This window comes from Acanthaster planci, linkage group LG19 (genome assembly GCF_054643075.1).
Source record: "Acanthaster planci isolate LZ-2023a linkage group LG19, COTS_SCS, whole genome shotgun sequence".
Classification (NCBI taxonomy): Eukaryota; Metazoa; Echinodermata; class Asteroidea; order Valvatida; family Acanthasteridae; genus Acanthaster; species Acanthaster planci.
In genome coordinates, this window is record NC_141795.1 from 7729314 (window position 1) to 7745827 (window position 16514).

General features: G+C 42.4%; 2 protein-coding genes across 2 annotated transcripts; both read left to right on the forward strand.

Annotated features, from left to right (window-relative positions):
* The first annotated feature begins 52 nt into the window (after positions 1 to 52).
* On the forward strand, positions 53 to 3853 carry LOC110977537 (E3 ubiquitin-protein ligase RNF181-like). The gene is made up of 5 exons (XM_022231775.2): positions 53 to 336; positions 758 to 802; positions 1140 to 1231; positions 2088 to 2272; positions 2715 to 3853. The coding sequence occupies exons 1-5, from the start codon at positions 254 to 256 to the stop codon at positions 2772 to 2774; spliced, it is 465 nt and encodes a 154-aa protein (XP_022087467.1). The 5' UTR covers positions 53 to 253; the 3' UTR covers positions 2775 to 3853.
* A 5926-nt stretch (positions 3854 to 9779) lies between these two features.
* Positions 9780 to 15690, forward strand: LOC110977508 (multiple inositol polyphosphate phosphatase 1-like). The gene is made up of 3 exons (XM_022231731.2): positions 9780 to 10807; positions 11370 to 11613; positions 13762 to 15690. The coding sequence occupies exons 1-3, from the start codon at positions 9955 to 9957 to the stop codon at positions 14261 to 14263; spliced, it is 1599 nt and encodes a 532-aa protein (XP_022087423.1). The 5' UTR covers positions 9780 to 9954; the 3' UTR covers positions 14264 to 15690.
* Positions 15691 to 16514: the final 824 nt, after the last annotated feature.

The window sequence follows — 16514 nt, forward strand, 5'->3', positions numbered from 1 at the left end:
AGGTGCATGTGGCACAGAAGTTGGTGTAGTATGACAAATTGACTTGTGTTGTGAGGATACCACATTGTGATATCCACGCACCAGACGTGTACGGATTTTGTACACAAAACATGCTGTATGATTGTGCAATTTTGTGTGTTTTTCCTCCATGGTTTTTGTAACTTCTGATTTTTTTTACGCTTGTGTAGCGTTTGTCAGAAGTGTGTACTTCTCAAGCTGAAACGAAAAACGAAAAGAAAAAATAGGCATAAAAATGACTTCCTATTTTGATGAACATGACTGTGAGGAAACCAATGGTTCCGGCCCAGATGCCAATACGCTTTTACGATGGGCAAGGTGAGGTCAGAACTTATATTTGCTGCATATTGTTAATCCTCTTATTGAAATAAAAATTGTAGTTTAGGGGATGAGAAGAACCGCTTACTGCTATTGTATTGGGCCGTTAACTTTTACCCCAACTGCCCGTAGATTAATAAGGTTCTTTGTCCCCTTTGAGTGAAGCGTACAATCAACCCAATTATTCTAGAGGTAGTGAAAATGATATAGCTTTTTTATTTGGGATTTTGTGGAAATATTTACCTGCACATGTTTAGAATGTTTAGATTGAGCTTGGACATGTTGATTAGTTTACTGGAACACAGAGTTTCAGAAAGCTTTTCAGCCTGTAGCTCAATTTATTAACAAAATTTGCCTCAAACCATAGGATGGTATTCACATCTGCCAACTGAGGACTGGAACACCTTTTTCTTTTTTGCAGGTTATTGAGGAATGACATTCAGGCTTTTGTAGCTAGTTTTGATGGGTAAGTTCAACCTGGTATCTTGTTAATCTTCAAAATTAACTTTTGATAATTTTGTAACACTCTGGCTAATTTCCAAAAAAGAAAAGACAGGCAGCTTCAAATGAAGCTTCCAGTAACTTTTGTAAATTAAAATAAATTTTTACAATCCTTTGGAGTCATAATTCCTTAATTAATTCAACTCCCTAGGAAGAGTGTATTTTACCAAAAAAGAAGAACCTCATGTTTGCTTTTTTTTTACATTTATGAAGACAAATGTTCCTCTATGAGCAGTCGAAATTTTGAAATTGGGAAATGTTTGAAATCAGATTCAGGCATTGTTGTGATTGATTTGTCACAGGCGTGACATTTTTGATGAGGAGAGAACACGCCCCCCTGCCTCCAAGGACGTAGTGGCCAAGTTACCGGACAAGGTAGTTGGTAGATACGAAGGTCAGTCTTCACTTTCAGTTATGTTGCAGAGCATTCGCAAATCGTATGTATGCGAGCTGAAATCTTTAAAGCTGAAATAAATTAGGAGTGAATTCCTCAAATTTACTATCCACTCCAAGTGGGAACAAAAGAGGGCATGTTTTTTAAATGAAATCGTCATTCCTTTGGTACGCACTCACTGCATAGGCACGCAAGTTTATGCACCTTTGGCAGGGGGGCATGCTGAGTGCACGCAACAAATTTACTCTTGTATGGTCTTGGTGCACATGCCAAACGCGTGCAAGAATTCGGTTGGAAAACTTTGCACCAGTTTGTCGTCCTTTTGCCAGTGAGGGTGCACTTTAACTGGGGGTGGATAGACTAATCCGATTAGACAGTATGACTGCAGTGCCGTTGTACACATACCTTTATTCTTCAGCTTGACGCGCACATACATTTGGCAAATTGCGACACCCTATTGGTCGACGAGGCATGTAGCGCCCGCGTACGACATGTCCACGAGTATTTTGCCACCGCAGTAACAGCTTCTAATTGCGGTTATCGAATGACACTAAAGAGGGAAATCATTTCAAGTTATTTAGTCCTGTCCGTTGTAACTGAACTGTTATCCCAAGGGGCCCGGGGGGAGGAGAAGACAATGAAGAAATGTTCAGTTGTGGGAGAAACACTGGGGATGAATACTCAAGGGAAAACCCACAGAATCAGGCATAGACTGAAAACCCAATCCATATGTCTGTCTGGGGGGGATTCGAACCCGAGTCACAGAGGATGAAGGTCACGAGAGTACAACTATGCCGACTTGACTCTCCAAGACGCCAAGTGTATTGTTGAACTTTTGTTTTTGTTGTCTTCTCAGATTCGAGATGCCCCGTCTGTCTAGTTGGGTACGGTTTGGGAGAAACATGCAAACAGCTCCCCTGTAAGCACAATTTCCATCCCGGCTGCATTTTACCCTGGCTGGCCAAGACCAACACTTGTCCTGTCTGCCGTCACGAGTTGCCGACCGACGACGAGGAGTATGAGGAATTCCGAAGAGAGAAGGTCAGCGCTGTACGAAAATTGACATTTGAAAGCTATCCTGAAAACTTCCAAAATCCGTTGGTCATAGGCTGGCCCCTCTGAGCAGAGGTGCCAAGTTTGCTCAGTTGACTAAAGAATTTGGTGTTGGCATTAGAAGGATTAAGGCATCTTATGAACTGAATCCCACAAACCAAGAAAAGACCCCAACTTCTCCAGCTTGCCAGTTTTCTACGAACAAAACTTTAATGTCTGCAAATTGACAATTCATCTGAAGCTCTCACAAATAGCCAAATATGACAAAAGTAACAAATCTTAAGTTTGTGTGAATTTTGCCTGGTATAGATGTCTGCAGCTTGAAGTTAAACAATATCTAACCTCCAAAATTTTTCTCAAGCAAGTGACTACTAAATCAATACCAATAAATATTAACATTTACGTCTTGTTTCTGTCGGTTTCCTTCCAGGCAAGAGCCCAACAGCGAGCCTTTGAGAGAGAATCCCTCCACAGCGCTATGTTCACTTGATCACGACAACTTCAGAGGTGCTCCGATGCATGGCAAATTTGTAAAACCACAGACGTTAAGAACTTTTATTTGACGTTAAGGATAATACAAAAATAGTTTGTTTTTAACTTTGCCCCAACTTAGGAATAATTGAGAAACATGATTTGTCATTTTACATAGTGCCAGGCAAAGGCATAAATAGGGTGTAATGTCTGGGGGACATGGGGTGCACAATGTAGGCACAAATTGGGGGGGATGTATACCCCATTTTTATGTGGAGGATGGTATATTGAATCCCCCCCACTTTCTCATGGTGAGAAACAAATTAAGATGGATTGCGAAGAATTTTTTGGACTTGCCAAAAATGTATTCAATAGCACTAACAATGGAGAACAATTAATAGAAGTCATACATACGCTGTTTTGATGTAAGGTTCAAAAGCAGTGTAAAATACATTGCAGATGTACACCCATACAGAGTTGTGTCAAAGAGTAATGCCAGCTTCGGATATCGGAACCAAAATGGCTTTGCAGTACGCATAATCCACCATTCTGGTTTTAACTATCGAGACACTTATGTTGCAACTCTCTCTATAAACTGCTCGGCATCTGTATCATGAACATCGCCCTCTACATTGACTGGAGCATCAGTATTCCCCCTCCCACTCTCTAAATTTCTGTCGCTGGGCAAGTCACAGTTTTTCAGGGAGGTAGGAAAAGCCCATGAACCGCTTGAACCGATGAATTCTACATCGGTTGTGTACATCATCATGTACATTGTGATTCTCATGCAAAGGTTCTCAAAGCCAAATCAGGAAATCAGTTGAAGATTCTCTTATTCTAGCACAGATACTTTAAAGCAGGAAAAATACTTCACAAAGACAAGTTTTTTTCTTAACGCAAAAACACTTCAAAGAATGAAGGCATTAGAGGTTTGTCTCATCATATGCAAGCTCTCTGTTTGCACGGTTTCACCTCAATTTCTCAAAAAAAGTTGGTCATTGTATTCAATCGACCAGCTAGAATACTGTAACATTACATCACCATGTTCAAAATTAGTAACTAAATCCTTGGTACCAATTAAAATATGATGTGAACTAAGTGACCAATGTCAATTTATTACAAAAGTGTTACCCCTTCATTTCAAAGAGATATCTTTTCTTGATAACAGTCCTTGTGTGGGTGCATTACCTTCAGCCCCCACATTCCGAGGAACTCGACAAAGTTTTATCAGAGGCTTATAAAATGCCAGTCCTCACTGTGGCAAGACTTAACTGATAAAAAAAGTTGAAATGGGACACGGAGGTCCACAGACAGGGACTGTATTATATGGGCCATTGAAGGATTTGAGAATCTGACGTCGGGTTTCTTCCTCGATGGGAGATTGGGGAGAAATTGGTTAGGCTTCCGGCAAAAGTTAATACCTTTGGGGTTAGGGTTTAGCGTTGCACTGACTAATCATTTCGGTCAGAAAGCTAGACGCCCACGCATGGGCACTGAGCTCTGTACTGTCTGGGTGCTTCGAAGGCTGGACGCCCGCGGGCTCGGGCGGCCACTCGCTAGGCGTCTGTTACGCACCACTGATTTTGTGACTTCAAATGCCAGTCAGTAGGCTTTTGAATCATGACCATCACAGGCCACTTCGTGGGGACCAGATTTTGTATATTTACACCACTGATGTCTTGGTAGAAAGTTCTTTATCTTTAACTCATGAGTGACTTAGTTTTCACTCGAAAATTAATAGATATTTGTGGAGCGTCATGCGCCATCTCTGTAAGCCTGACAAAGTCATTTGTTCCTGCGTGTCGAGGGGAGCGCGAGCTGTCTTATCAGTGTAGAGATCAGTGATGGGGGGGGGCACAGTAACAGGTGTGCCCACGCGGTGTTATTTTCATTGACAATTTTCTTACAGATGTCAGTGTCACGTCTGACCGTGTTTTGCTGTAGACTGACCTGGGGCATCACGGGCACGTGATAGGCATTTTCCGTCTCAGGATGCCGTCATTACATGGCATCCTGGATACGATGTTGATGATTGCCCGTCTCCAAGAAGCACACTGTTCCCGGCGGGCCTGGCCAACCTGCGTGATGAGAGCGACTAACACCTGGGCCTGTTCACGGTATGACCTTTATCCTGGCCGTGGGTGGGAAAATTTTGGAAAAGTCAGGACGTTAGAAATCGTTTTCAGACTTCTTTGGGATGAGTAATACATGGATTTGGGATACGTTGGCTGTCAATATGGAACTTATTCTGTCCTAAAAGCAAGAAATCTGTAATGATTATTCATACAATGTATTTGCATTGCGTGACCTCATGAAACGTACTTCAGTGTCCTTGTGTAACAAGCTGAAGTTGATGAAAATGAGTTAATTTATATTCAAGTGTTAAATTCTATATATGGGCAATTCTCCATGGGAGTGGAAAAAATGTCAAAAATAAAATTTACATATTGAACCTATTTTGTACTTTTTCCAGACCTCAATTAAATGGGGAATTCAGTTCTAAAAAGTAATTGAAAAAAATATACATTTCTAGTGAAAACGGTGTTTTTTGCAATTGATGATTAGAACTGTTCAGATTTGTTAAAAAAATAAAATTTTGTGTATGTATTATATTCTATACTACAGGGAAAATTTTTGATTAATTTATGATTTTACAAGTTATTACATTACTCAGGGTCATTTAAAAATCTACATATATATCAATATTTAATTGGTGTAGGCCTTCATTTAAAAATGTCGAAAAAGCACGTAATTCCGTTGCCGAAAAAATGGCAGAAGTTACGTATTTCACAAATGTTCTTGTCTTTTTCCTTCTAATCATATATATTTAGAAAAAAACCTGTTATAAATATAACTGAAAAGTAAAAACTTTACAATAGTAATCTATTGGCATTTTTCAAAGTGGTAACGGAATTACAAAACGGTAACGGAATTACGGTAACGGAATGACGCATGCACAAAGCACGCACATTTCATCCATATAAATGTACATGACATATCGAATTGCATGTAACCTTGGACAATATCTATAAATACAAAAATTACTTAGTAACATTATTTCCAACTTTAATTTGCTCTAATATATTTAAAAATAATCAGGTGTCCCACTAATATTTACATTTCCTAGATTTGTAAAAAAATTGTAAAAGCTTAAGGCAAATTAAGCAAGGCATACATGTAGCTTTGGGCCGTGAGTATAAGCCTACATGTATGCTCAGCCCTAGCCCAGGTTGGACGTCTGTCTACATTACATAGACGCGTAACTCATGCTTAACTCGTTAGTGGAGGTCTTTCCTTAAGCCATACAGTTAATAGCAAACTTCTATGGCTATTATAACTCTTTGCAGTTTATACATAATCTGATAATAATGAAATTTTATTCATTAATGAAAATTCTCAATTCAGTCACTTTGGTTACATACTAAGAAAAAAAACTATTTGCGCTCCAAAAATACTCTTGTTATTCTTTGCAATCTCTGACTGCTGACCCGCTTGAAATTTGTGGGAGTTAAAAAAGTGTTGTTTAAAAATGATAAAATGTTGTTTTCTGTATAAATTCTTCAGCAAATAAATTACATCTTTTATGACCATTGTTACCTTTCGGAACACTACAATAGATCAATCCATTAAGCCCGCCCTTAATGTGTTGACCAATCACTGCCTTTGCTGCGTGTATGCCACCACAGGGAAGCCACGATAATCCCCAATCACAGTGGTGAGTAGGCAATCCTGACATTTGTCAATGTAAGGGGGTTGGGCTTAGTGGATTTGGTCTATTAATTACGCAAATTCCAAAACCAGCTAACCGACAGTGTAGACATCACCATGCTGCTTTTATTTGTCCCTGACCTTCACCTTTGAGCTAAAATGAAGCCCAGATATGTTTAGACCTGTTATTTTTCACCAAGTTTTCCCTTTGTGCCACTTTATAAATGCCTACAATTTGTGTTGTGATGCATTTATGTTGCATTCAATGTTAATGTATTGCCTTTGCATATTAAACCTATGGCGTAATTCCGTTACCGCCCAGGCGTAATTCCGTTACCGCCCAGGCATAATTCCGTTACCGTGATTAAAATGCAAATTATGGAAAGAGTGATAATTTTTGCAACTTTGTTCTGCATTGTGGTTAACAACCCCTTGAACTCAACAAATAACAGACAGTGTCCAAATTTAATATTTCAAAACTTTAGAGAGTTTTATTAATTTATGCCAGAACTCAAATAGGCCTATGTTTGTCCGCCGATCGTAATTCCGTTCCGCTCTGCCCTTGAAAGGGTATTCTTTGAGATTTTGTTTTGGTGGTCAATCAATTCTATTGGGCCTGGGCGCCCTTTCCACGTTTAGATCATTTGCTTGGCACTGAACATATTTCCTTGGGAAAGAATAATCCTTGACAAAGTGACAAATTTGCGTAATTCCGTTACCAAAGAATTGCCCATATGTATGTAAGCGGGCTAAGAGGTTTCCAATCCCTGTTGGAAAATATTGTTTTGTATGAACTAGGACGAGTGAAATGATGGGCCAATCGATTCACGGAGACCTTTTTTAGTCTAATATAAGGTATAAAAATCGTAGCGCTCATTGGAAATAAAAGACTTTAAAATTTGCTTAATGTATACAGCTAACATTGATTGGTTTTCAAATAGATGTGTTGCCGAATGTTCCTTGGCTGTTTTCCAATTTGGAACAGGCCTCGGTAAAGACTTTACAATATGCTTAATGTTTACTGCTAATAGATTGATTTGTTTCCAAAATTTTACTTGACTCTTTTCCAAGCCTCAGTGACTTGGGCAAGCGTACCAAAGGAACAAATGACAACCATAAAACATATAATTGACTTGGTAAACGCATAAACAGAAAACAACTTCGAGTAAATACAAATATGAGCCAAACAGACCATGGTCACATCCTCAAAACACCCGTAATATTGGCACTGACTGCCGCTGCAAGGCAAAACAAAATTGTCTATTCACTTCCGTGATTTCAGATGATTGAACTCTCTGCAAATAGACCGTATAAATCCAAGCAAAGGTGGCGAAAATCATAGTCTGGAATGTCCATGAACGAAAAAGTATCAGTTAACTTGCACTAATGAGATTGAAAATTTTCAGGTCTTCACGAGATGAAAATGGAAAAACATAGGCCTACTTCGATTCTGTCGAAATAGTTCCCAAAGAATGCCAAAACATCTGATTGAAACTGAACGCTTTCCTTTGGCAATAAACCGAGAAAGTCCACATTATTCACCATTTTGGATGAAATATACAGGTGTTTTTCCGTACAAGTAGAACGGGCAGGTGTTATCTGCTACAGGAGCGCCGCGTCCGCATTCTTATTAACAGCAGAGTTTTCTGAAACCTGTTTACTCGGGGTGGGGCCTAAAAGACCGTGCTCACGTACAGGAATATAGCTGTTTTTGCGCTGCACTGAACAAACAGTCATTGTGTACTTTATTCTGTACTTCGAGTTTTGTCAAAACTGCTCTATCTCGAATTTTTAGTCACAAATTCTTGAATTCTTGGCGTGTTTCGACTTGGCTCTGACAAATCTATGATTCATTTCCCGTCTGAGAAGCAGCACGCGTGTATTTTTCGTTTCCCTCTTTTCCCGAGCCCCTTGTTGTTCATATTTTGTACATTGATCTTCCTTCAAAAAAAAAAAAAAAGGGAGGGGTTTTTGCAAAGGCGGACTCAACCCAATCTTTTGGCCAGACAGACTTGATAATGCGCGCTGCCATGCGAGCGTCAGCCATCTACTTAACATACTTCCTGCAATAATTGGCAAATCTTGTTACTTGCAGCAAGATCCTTCGGTGTCAGCCCGCCTTGTCTCGCTGTTTTTTGGAGAGGCTACTGTTGGACCTTAATAGGGGATTTCCTACTTTTAGAAACGCACAGTCACGTTTACAGGAAAGGGTGTGGGAAAGTGGCGATTGTTTCAGTGAATTATTGTTAATTTCACACCGAGGATTTCTGTGATATTCATTTGTCATGTGCTTATTTAGCCATTACCCATTGGGTGTGCAAAAAACTGTACGTAATGACATAAAGAGTATCAACGATTTGTTGTTAATATTGTTGTTGTTGATGTTGTTGTTGTTGTTAGTATTGTGGTTTGTTGTTAATGTTGTCGATCGTTATTTTTGTTCGTCGTTGTTAATGTTGTCGTTGTTTTTTGGTTTTGTTAATGTTGTTAACGTTGTCATTGTTCGTTGTGGTTGTTTATGTTGTTGTTCGTTTTTGTTGTTAATGTTGTTCTTAATGTTATCATTTGTTGCTGTTAATGTTGTTGTTCGTTGTTGTTATTATTGTTCAAGTAAATAAGAGGAAGGCTAACTTTTTTCGTTTGGCTCTTCCTCTTCAAAGCGGGTCAAAAGCACCCTAGACTTACCATCATCCCTAATAGACTGGCCAAAAAGGTTACCGTATGTATATAAACTCTCTGTTTTTCGCTCCCGAACATTCCATCCTTGTTAAGGCTGGGTGCTAAATAGTTCAAACCATTGTTCAGCAGTGCTATTAAAGCATGTAACACTTTAATACAAGTACTGCATTCTTTGAAATACACCATCAAATAACGAAAGAAGACGCCGATTGTTTTGTATCGATTATCTCCTGAAATGATTTCTGACACTAAATTTGGCCAGCTCACACTTCTTACGCGTGCGATATCGAGGTATATTTAACCATGAAATGCGAGTCAAAATAAGTTCAACTTATCTGTAGCGCAAAACTTCGATCTGATGACACAAATCGCGTGTGCATTCGCTTCCGCGCCAAAAGGAAACCGTCGATATGTCTTTGGGTGCCAAGTTTTCGTGTTTATGCTTGCTTCTTTGTTGCTTTGTTTGTATGTTTATTTACTGATTGCGCATAATGCTAGCATTATCATATCCTGCAAAACCTTGAACTCACAACACGTCACGAAAGAACGTGACGTCTTGACGCTTTATATGGTCAAGACAATGAAGGCAGTTCTGGCAAAGTGAAGACCTGTGAAAGTTTTGCTTCCGTGTCACAGAGCTCTGTGACTCAGACGTTTGACGTGACTCACGCAGTGAGACGTACCTAGACTAACCGCTCCCTTCTCAGACCCAACATTCTCCTTCAAGAGTCCGTGCAGTTCTCAGGCGTTCTTGACACCGTCCCCACACCGAGTTTTTCTGGCGGATTTTTTCTCCCCCCAGAATAACGAAAATGACGAAGTTCAGCTGGCTTCTTAGGACGGGCCTGTTGCTGGCGCTCCTTGGGACGCTTCGTGCCCAAGATCCGCTGTTTGCCACCGAGACCGGCTACGATTTGTCCTTCCAGCGGAATGAGCTCAACCAGCGCACCCTGTCCTGGCGGGACCTTGCCCGGGCCACGGGCGGCTCGCCTCCCGAAGGGCTGCAGAACTGCCAGCCGGCTGGCTCTTACGTCGTCTATCGCGCGGGCACTAGCTTCCCGGCCGAGGCGGACATCGGTGCGCTTAGCGCCTTGCAGGCCAAGATGCGCCGGCAGACCGTCAACCCGTCGTTCCGGTTCCTCTCGCAGCTGTCCACCAGCCGTATCCCGCGGACCAGCGCCGGCGACCTCGCTGAGTCCGGCCGGCGGGAGCTGCAGGAGCTGGCCTCCCGCATCAAGGTCCGCTTCCAGGAGTTCTTCCAGAACCCGGACGTCGACCTGGGCAGGTTTAGCTTTCAGTCCACCAACGCGTCCAAAAGCATCGACAGCGCCGTGGCGTTCGTCCGGGGTCTGGTCGGCCTGAACCAGATCTGCGAGACCCTGTCGTCCGAGGGCAACGTCACCGTGACCTGCTCAGAGAACAGCCGGCAGTCGCCGCGAATCGTCACCCCGACCTCCGCCTACATCCCCCACGATCCCGCCAATATGGACCCCCTACTTCGCCCTTACAACACCCGAAGGCGATGCCTCGATACCGTCAACAAGGGCAAGACGGCCAGGGAGGTCAGGAACTTTCAAAGAAGCAGAGAGGCAATGCAGCTCAAAGACCGCGTCGCTAAGAGACTCTCCGTACCTGGGGCTCAACAGCTGTGGAACATCACGACAGGTAAGACCAGAAATTGTACAAGACACAAGTCAAATCACATGTTAGTCACTAGTGGCGTAACTAGTAAGAGGGGAACGGACTTCCCCGTCCCAGCGCTCCCGCCCCGCTCAAGGAAAAAATCAGGGATTGGTCAGTGTTTCAATTGTGACCAAACCCATGGAATGACCAACCCCTCCCGGAAAACAAGTTTTCCCCTGCAAAATGTACTCCAGTTATGCCACTGCCGGTCACAGGTATGGCAGAACGTGAACGATGACAAAAGAATGTTTCTGTCACAGTTAATTTTGAAAAACCAAATATACTTTTAAAAACAACAACAACAACAACAACAACAACAACAACAACAACAACAACAACAACAACAACAACAACAACAACAACAACAATAACAACAACAAACAACAACAACGACAAACAACAACAACAAACAACAACAACAGATTTTGACCAGTTTTGTTCCACTTCTCACGTTTCATATTGCTGATATATTATCTCTTCGCGTGTGTTATTAATGCCATATATTAACAAACGTAAAACGACTGAAAGTTTTTTCTCTTCTAAGATGAGGTGGAACTTTTGGGAAGAATCTGTGCCTACTACCTGGCCATGTTTAACGAGAACACCACCTGGTGCCGTCTCCTCGAATACGAAGACCTGAACGTGGCCGAGTACCGGCGAGAGCTGGAAGACTTCTGGGACAAATCCTACGGGTTCCCTCTCAACTCGCGGGTGACGTGTCCGCTCATCAACGACACGCTGGAGTACTTCGATAGGCTGTCTGGCAGGGCAGCTGGAGCTGGAGTACGGTAAGAACCAGAGCTTGTTTATAGAGAGAGAGAGAGAGTGGAATGGAGACACGAGTGTCTCAGCTGGGAAAGCGTTTGCGTCAGTGCATAAGGGCCGTCTCACAGAAGGTTGCAAGCTGTACGGTACTGCGCAGTTAATGAACAGCCACTTTAGTCCCCAAATCTGCGGTCGGCGCTAATCACTCTGTCCGCCTTGAGCAGAAGCACCCCTCATCGGTTGAAAAGAGTGGTGGGGAGCGCTCATTTTTGTTGGTAGTGACGCGACCGTAACGCATGCATGTCATAGTAGTTGTGAACCACCGAAGTAAAGTTTCGACCAATTTCGCTCGTCACCCAGCGCCCCAAGGGCGCTGGGAAGGGCTGATGGCTTTGCAATATGATTAGCTACATTGTGCATGACTTGTGACCACGAGGTTATCACTTCCTGTTAGCAAGCGTTATTTGATTTTTTTTGGTTCAACAATAATGGCAATGCTGTGGCACAGGCAAAGTGTCTGCTAAATGATAAAAACACGGCCTTGGTACAATCACAGTGTGGTAATTTTTATCTTCCCGCTAAGTACTATCACTGATCAAGTGTCTCTCGGCGATATATTTCAAATCACTGGTTATCTTAATCAATTTTGGACGAATGAATAGGGTGTAGTGAGGAAATTTTTAGCAAAAAGAAAAAGAAAAGAAATATCAAAATTGATAACCGCCGATTGAGTCACGCATTGAGCGAGCTTGCGCGTCTGGTAGAAATTTACGCACAATTCTCTGTGCGTCGTTAGCTGTGACCCCGTGTGACGTATTTCCTGCGCTAGAATTTGTGCAAGGCCATCAGCCCTTCCCAGCTCCGTTAGGGTCTCCATTGCAGGGAAAATTGCACCCTCTCTTGGTCGACTCGGGGCTCATACAGTTGTGGTAAGACCTCTTGCGAATTACCTGGCTGGGGGCTTGAGACAGCACATGGGAAATGGTGAAGCCAGTATAGTCGGCTGCTTCCATAAATAGTCTTGATTCATTGGCGTCATTAGCGAAGCAGTGCACTAATTGTGTTGATAACTTCTGCCGAGTAATAATAACTTAAAAGTTACCCACATTTTCTTTTAAAGACGGAGATTGCTTGGCTGAAAAGTCGAGGGTTTGTTTTAGTCCAGGATCAACTCCCTTGGAAGTTATTGGAACTTCCATTTGAGAGCTGATGAAAAAGGTCCTAAGTGTCCGAGAAAGTAGACGTAAGACGCATGCCATCTGCGAGCTGGCTGGGGAAGTACCACTTTTGGGGGGTGGGTTGGTATGTTTGTTTGGTAAATAATTAAAAAGGTAAATTGGCAACCCACAAGAAAGTTTAAAAGAAATGGAAAGACAAAGGACCAAAAATGGAAAGACAAAGGACAAGAAAATAATTTAATTTCTGTTTGAGAAATTCCAGTGATGTTGGCTTGCATCGAATCGCTTTTCCACTGCTTCCAACGGGGCAAGAAACATTGTTCTGCACCCTGAGCGCCAGCGGTATGTTTCAGCACCCATACACGTAAACCGATTCACCGAACGGGGCGCCATGTACACATGAACTTAGCGGCAAAGCGAATGTGTTTTTCAAGCCTTTGCCATGGTCATGATCAAGCTGGATGGGAATGGGGGCGCGACGAGGAAACGAGAATACGCAGCACTTCCGGTCCACTAAGAGAATTATCGTGACCTGACTCATTCAGCAAAGGTCGAATCATCATTGTCGCATCTGTCATGGCCCGACCGTGACAGTGCAAAAATGCCAAAATGAGTGTGACTAAACCATGCTAATTGTCCAATTTGACATCGACAGCTGGCTAAAAAAATAATGTAAAGATAAAATAAAAAATATAAAAACACACACACACACACACAAAACAAAACAAAAACAGAAAGCCAAAAACCACCAACGCCTTCTGTCACGACTGTTCTGTAAAGGGTGGCATGGGTTGGATGTCAGGGCTAAATCACACACGGACTTCACCGGTCAGGGTTCGAAAATAAACAGAGGACAAATTGTGACTAATTTAGATGGTTTTACAAAATGACATTTTCATATGGTCTTGGTGCACACGGAGATTGTTAGAATCAGACAAAATTTGGTGGTTCTCTAAATTACTTTTATTACATTTTGTTTGGTTTCGTTTGCAGTACACCTCTTATGATTTTCAAGTTTGCCGATGAGAACACCTTACTCCGACTCGTTAGCCTGCTGGGAATAGCCAAGGATCCTCGGCCACTGATGTTCAACAACTACGCCCAGAGCCGCACCCGGCAGTTCCGCACGGCGAAGCTCGCCCCCTTTGCCGGCAACCTGGCGCTCAACCTGTTCCGCTGCGAGGAGCCGCAGTCGCTCTTCTTCGAAGACGTCACCTTCCGGGTGCAGGTACTGCTCAACGAGCGGCCCATCAACATCACCTTCTGCCAGGATGCCTTCTGCAACCTCAGGGACTTCAGGCGGGAGCTGATGGCTAAGGCGGGCCAGTGCCAGGTGCAGGCGGACTGCAACGTGGCCTTCGGGCTTAACCCAGACGGTTCTAGGCCCGGACCGGGCAGTGGCGGGGGCCGCGGAGCCGCGTCCACTGTCACACCCGCTCGACTGTTGATAGCTCTTGCTGCAATCATTGTGGCCAAAGTAATACTTGTAGCATAGATAAACCGTAGGTGGCTCATAATAAACTGTGGGATAGGCCTTCTTGACTTGTTAATTAAAACTCATTGGCGCCCCCTTTATACAATCAGTTGCACACACCGCTCTATACAGGCTTTGGCTAGCGGCTATTCTATGCAGCCACAAATTTTGCCACAAGGACGCACAAAAAAAGTGTCTAAAAGCAAAAAACCTTCTGCAGAGTGGCTGGTACGACCGAAGAAAACTTAGCCTGGAAATACAGGCCGTGTCTAGAGTTATGACTCTCTCAGCCGTCAGCACGTGCGTGCGTATTCAGTCGGCGAAGACCTATAGACCAAGAGCTAATTCTACACACGATATTGGGAGAGGGCAGGTACACATACTTGTTTGAACATATGATGAAGAACGATGGCGCCATTTTACGGTCCATAGCGGGAGCTGTAATTATAGAGAGAAGCGCCATCTAATGATCAGAGAACTGATTCTAGAAACGAAATGGCTGCTCGTTATGTGCGCAGTACAGCATGCAGCTAATTTTGTGTTCACTGCACTGACGCCCAAACCACCATTTTGGTTCCAGCTTTTGAGACATTCACGTCGCAACTATTTCTATAACAGCTCGCTTAAACGATAGCAAGGTCACAAGAAAGAAAACAGACACTGCGTTTGCCTATAATGGTCATGTTCAGGCCGAAACACGCTCACCCCCAAAACACAAAGGCCCAAATCAAATACAATATTCAGCAACGCCAGTGCATTCGAAATTGTACCAAGTTTTTTGAACCTATTTTGTTTACCGATGGCGCCAAAGTGCGCGGCAAAAACAGATATAGACATCAAGAATATGCTATAATTATTAATGATTGCAAATGTTATTCCAAGTTTAGGTAATGTTGATTTTTCAAGATAACCGTCGTGTCCAATAAAAAGAGATTATACTAAACATGCAGATACGTGTACACGACCCCCCGGAGTGCAAGTTTTGAACTTGGACTTGTTATAGATAAGACGCAATGATCCCATTTCAGAAAGATGATTTGGTGATAAAGTCAAATGGTTGGTGTGACACATTTAAACTTGACACTGTGCCTGAACTGGCAGACACACGTTCCAATGGTCAATTCGTAATAAGAATCCACACCGTGACATCAGTTATCCATGTCTGAGATTTGACTAACTTTAATAACAAAGTAACATTTGGGGATTTTATACAGTCTTGTTTATATTAAAATAAATTTATCAATATTATATAGGATTGGAAGTTTTTTCAGCTAGAGTGAACAGAAATTTAATACAACATGGATAAAAGGTAGTTACACAAGATGAGGCCTATGATAATACCTAGTGACAATGGTATTGGATGTCTTAAAGTTGTACAAGTTATAGGAAGGAAAGTGGCCTTTATTTTTTCCTATATTATGATTAAAAGATCCAGTTTTAAAATACAATTTGTGTTCTTTTCATGTTTTTAAAGTGTCTTGAATACTTGTAAGACAGTAAATGAAGCAAAAGGTAAAACAAACGGCCAGCGTCCGGACACAAAAAGGTGCAAATGAAAATATTAAATAAACTGTGTCAAAGCAAAGCCAAGCTGAGCCGAGCCAAGCAGAGCCAAACAAACAGTAAAACACAACAAAAGGTAAAACAAATGAAAAACAAAGTGGCTGGTGATGTCTTCATAATATTCAGTTTCGCTGTCTTTCGGAGGATAAACTTACGCTTAAAGCACCTTCTTTTTTCTTCTTTTCCATCGCCGGTTTGACAAGAAGAGGGTCTCTTTACGCAACTGCAAAATCAGTGACGCTTTTTAAGTCCACTTGCATCCAAATGTGTTGGAAATCAAGTTAGTACAAACGATTAAGAGCAGGATAACCCTTCATATCTTTCAAAAACTCCCGTTCACAAAAACCTCAGTATTAAGGTTTAAATTGAGCGGGCACAAGAAATCATTAGTCTGTACGCCCTACATGCCACAGAAAGAGACTCCCTTACTAATGTTCCTTCCGCCAACCTCCAAGGTTTATCAAACCTGCAGTCGAACGCCTCAAGAGTTTGGGGTGAATGAACTTAAAGTTTCACTGCCAAAAGCCACGCCCGTGGTCTTTTCAGCGCAGCCACTCACACGGACCCACAGACGTACTTGAGGCCGGGGCCGACCCTCAACATCGATGCTTACCACAGTCTCGTAGTTTGGGAACGATGTTGACGACGCTATGTAGAAAGTGGTGCCTACCTAGACGTATTACTGGCAAATTCAACACTTCATTGTATG

Coding starts and splice junctions, on each gene's coding strand:
- LOC110977508 (XM_022231731.2), top strand. CDS start 9,955: ATGACGAAGTTCAGCTGGCTTCTTAGGACGGGCCTGTTGCTGGCGCTC. Junction 10,808..11,369: donor GCTGTGGAACATCACGACAG/GTAAGACCAGAA, acceptor TTCTCTTCTAAG/ATGAGGTGGAACTTTTGGGA. Junction 11,614..13,761: donor GCAGCTGGAGCTGGAGTACG/GTAAGAACCAGA, acceptor TTTCGTTTGCAG/TACACCTCTTATGATTTTCA.
- LOC110977537 (XM_022231775.2), top strand. CDS start 254: ATGACTTCCTATTTTGATGAACATGACTGTGAGGAAACCAATGGTTCC. Junction 337..757: donor ACGCTTTTACGATGGGCAAG/GTGAGGTCAGAA, acceptor TCTTTTTTGCAG/GTTATTGAGGAATGACATTC. Junction 2,273..2,714: donor AGGAATTCCGAAGAGAGAAG/GTCAGCGCTGTA, acceptor GTTTCCTTCCAG/GCAAGAGCCCAACAGCGAGC.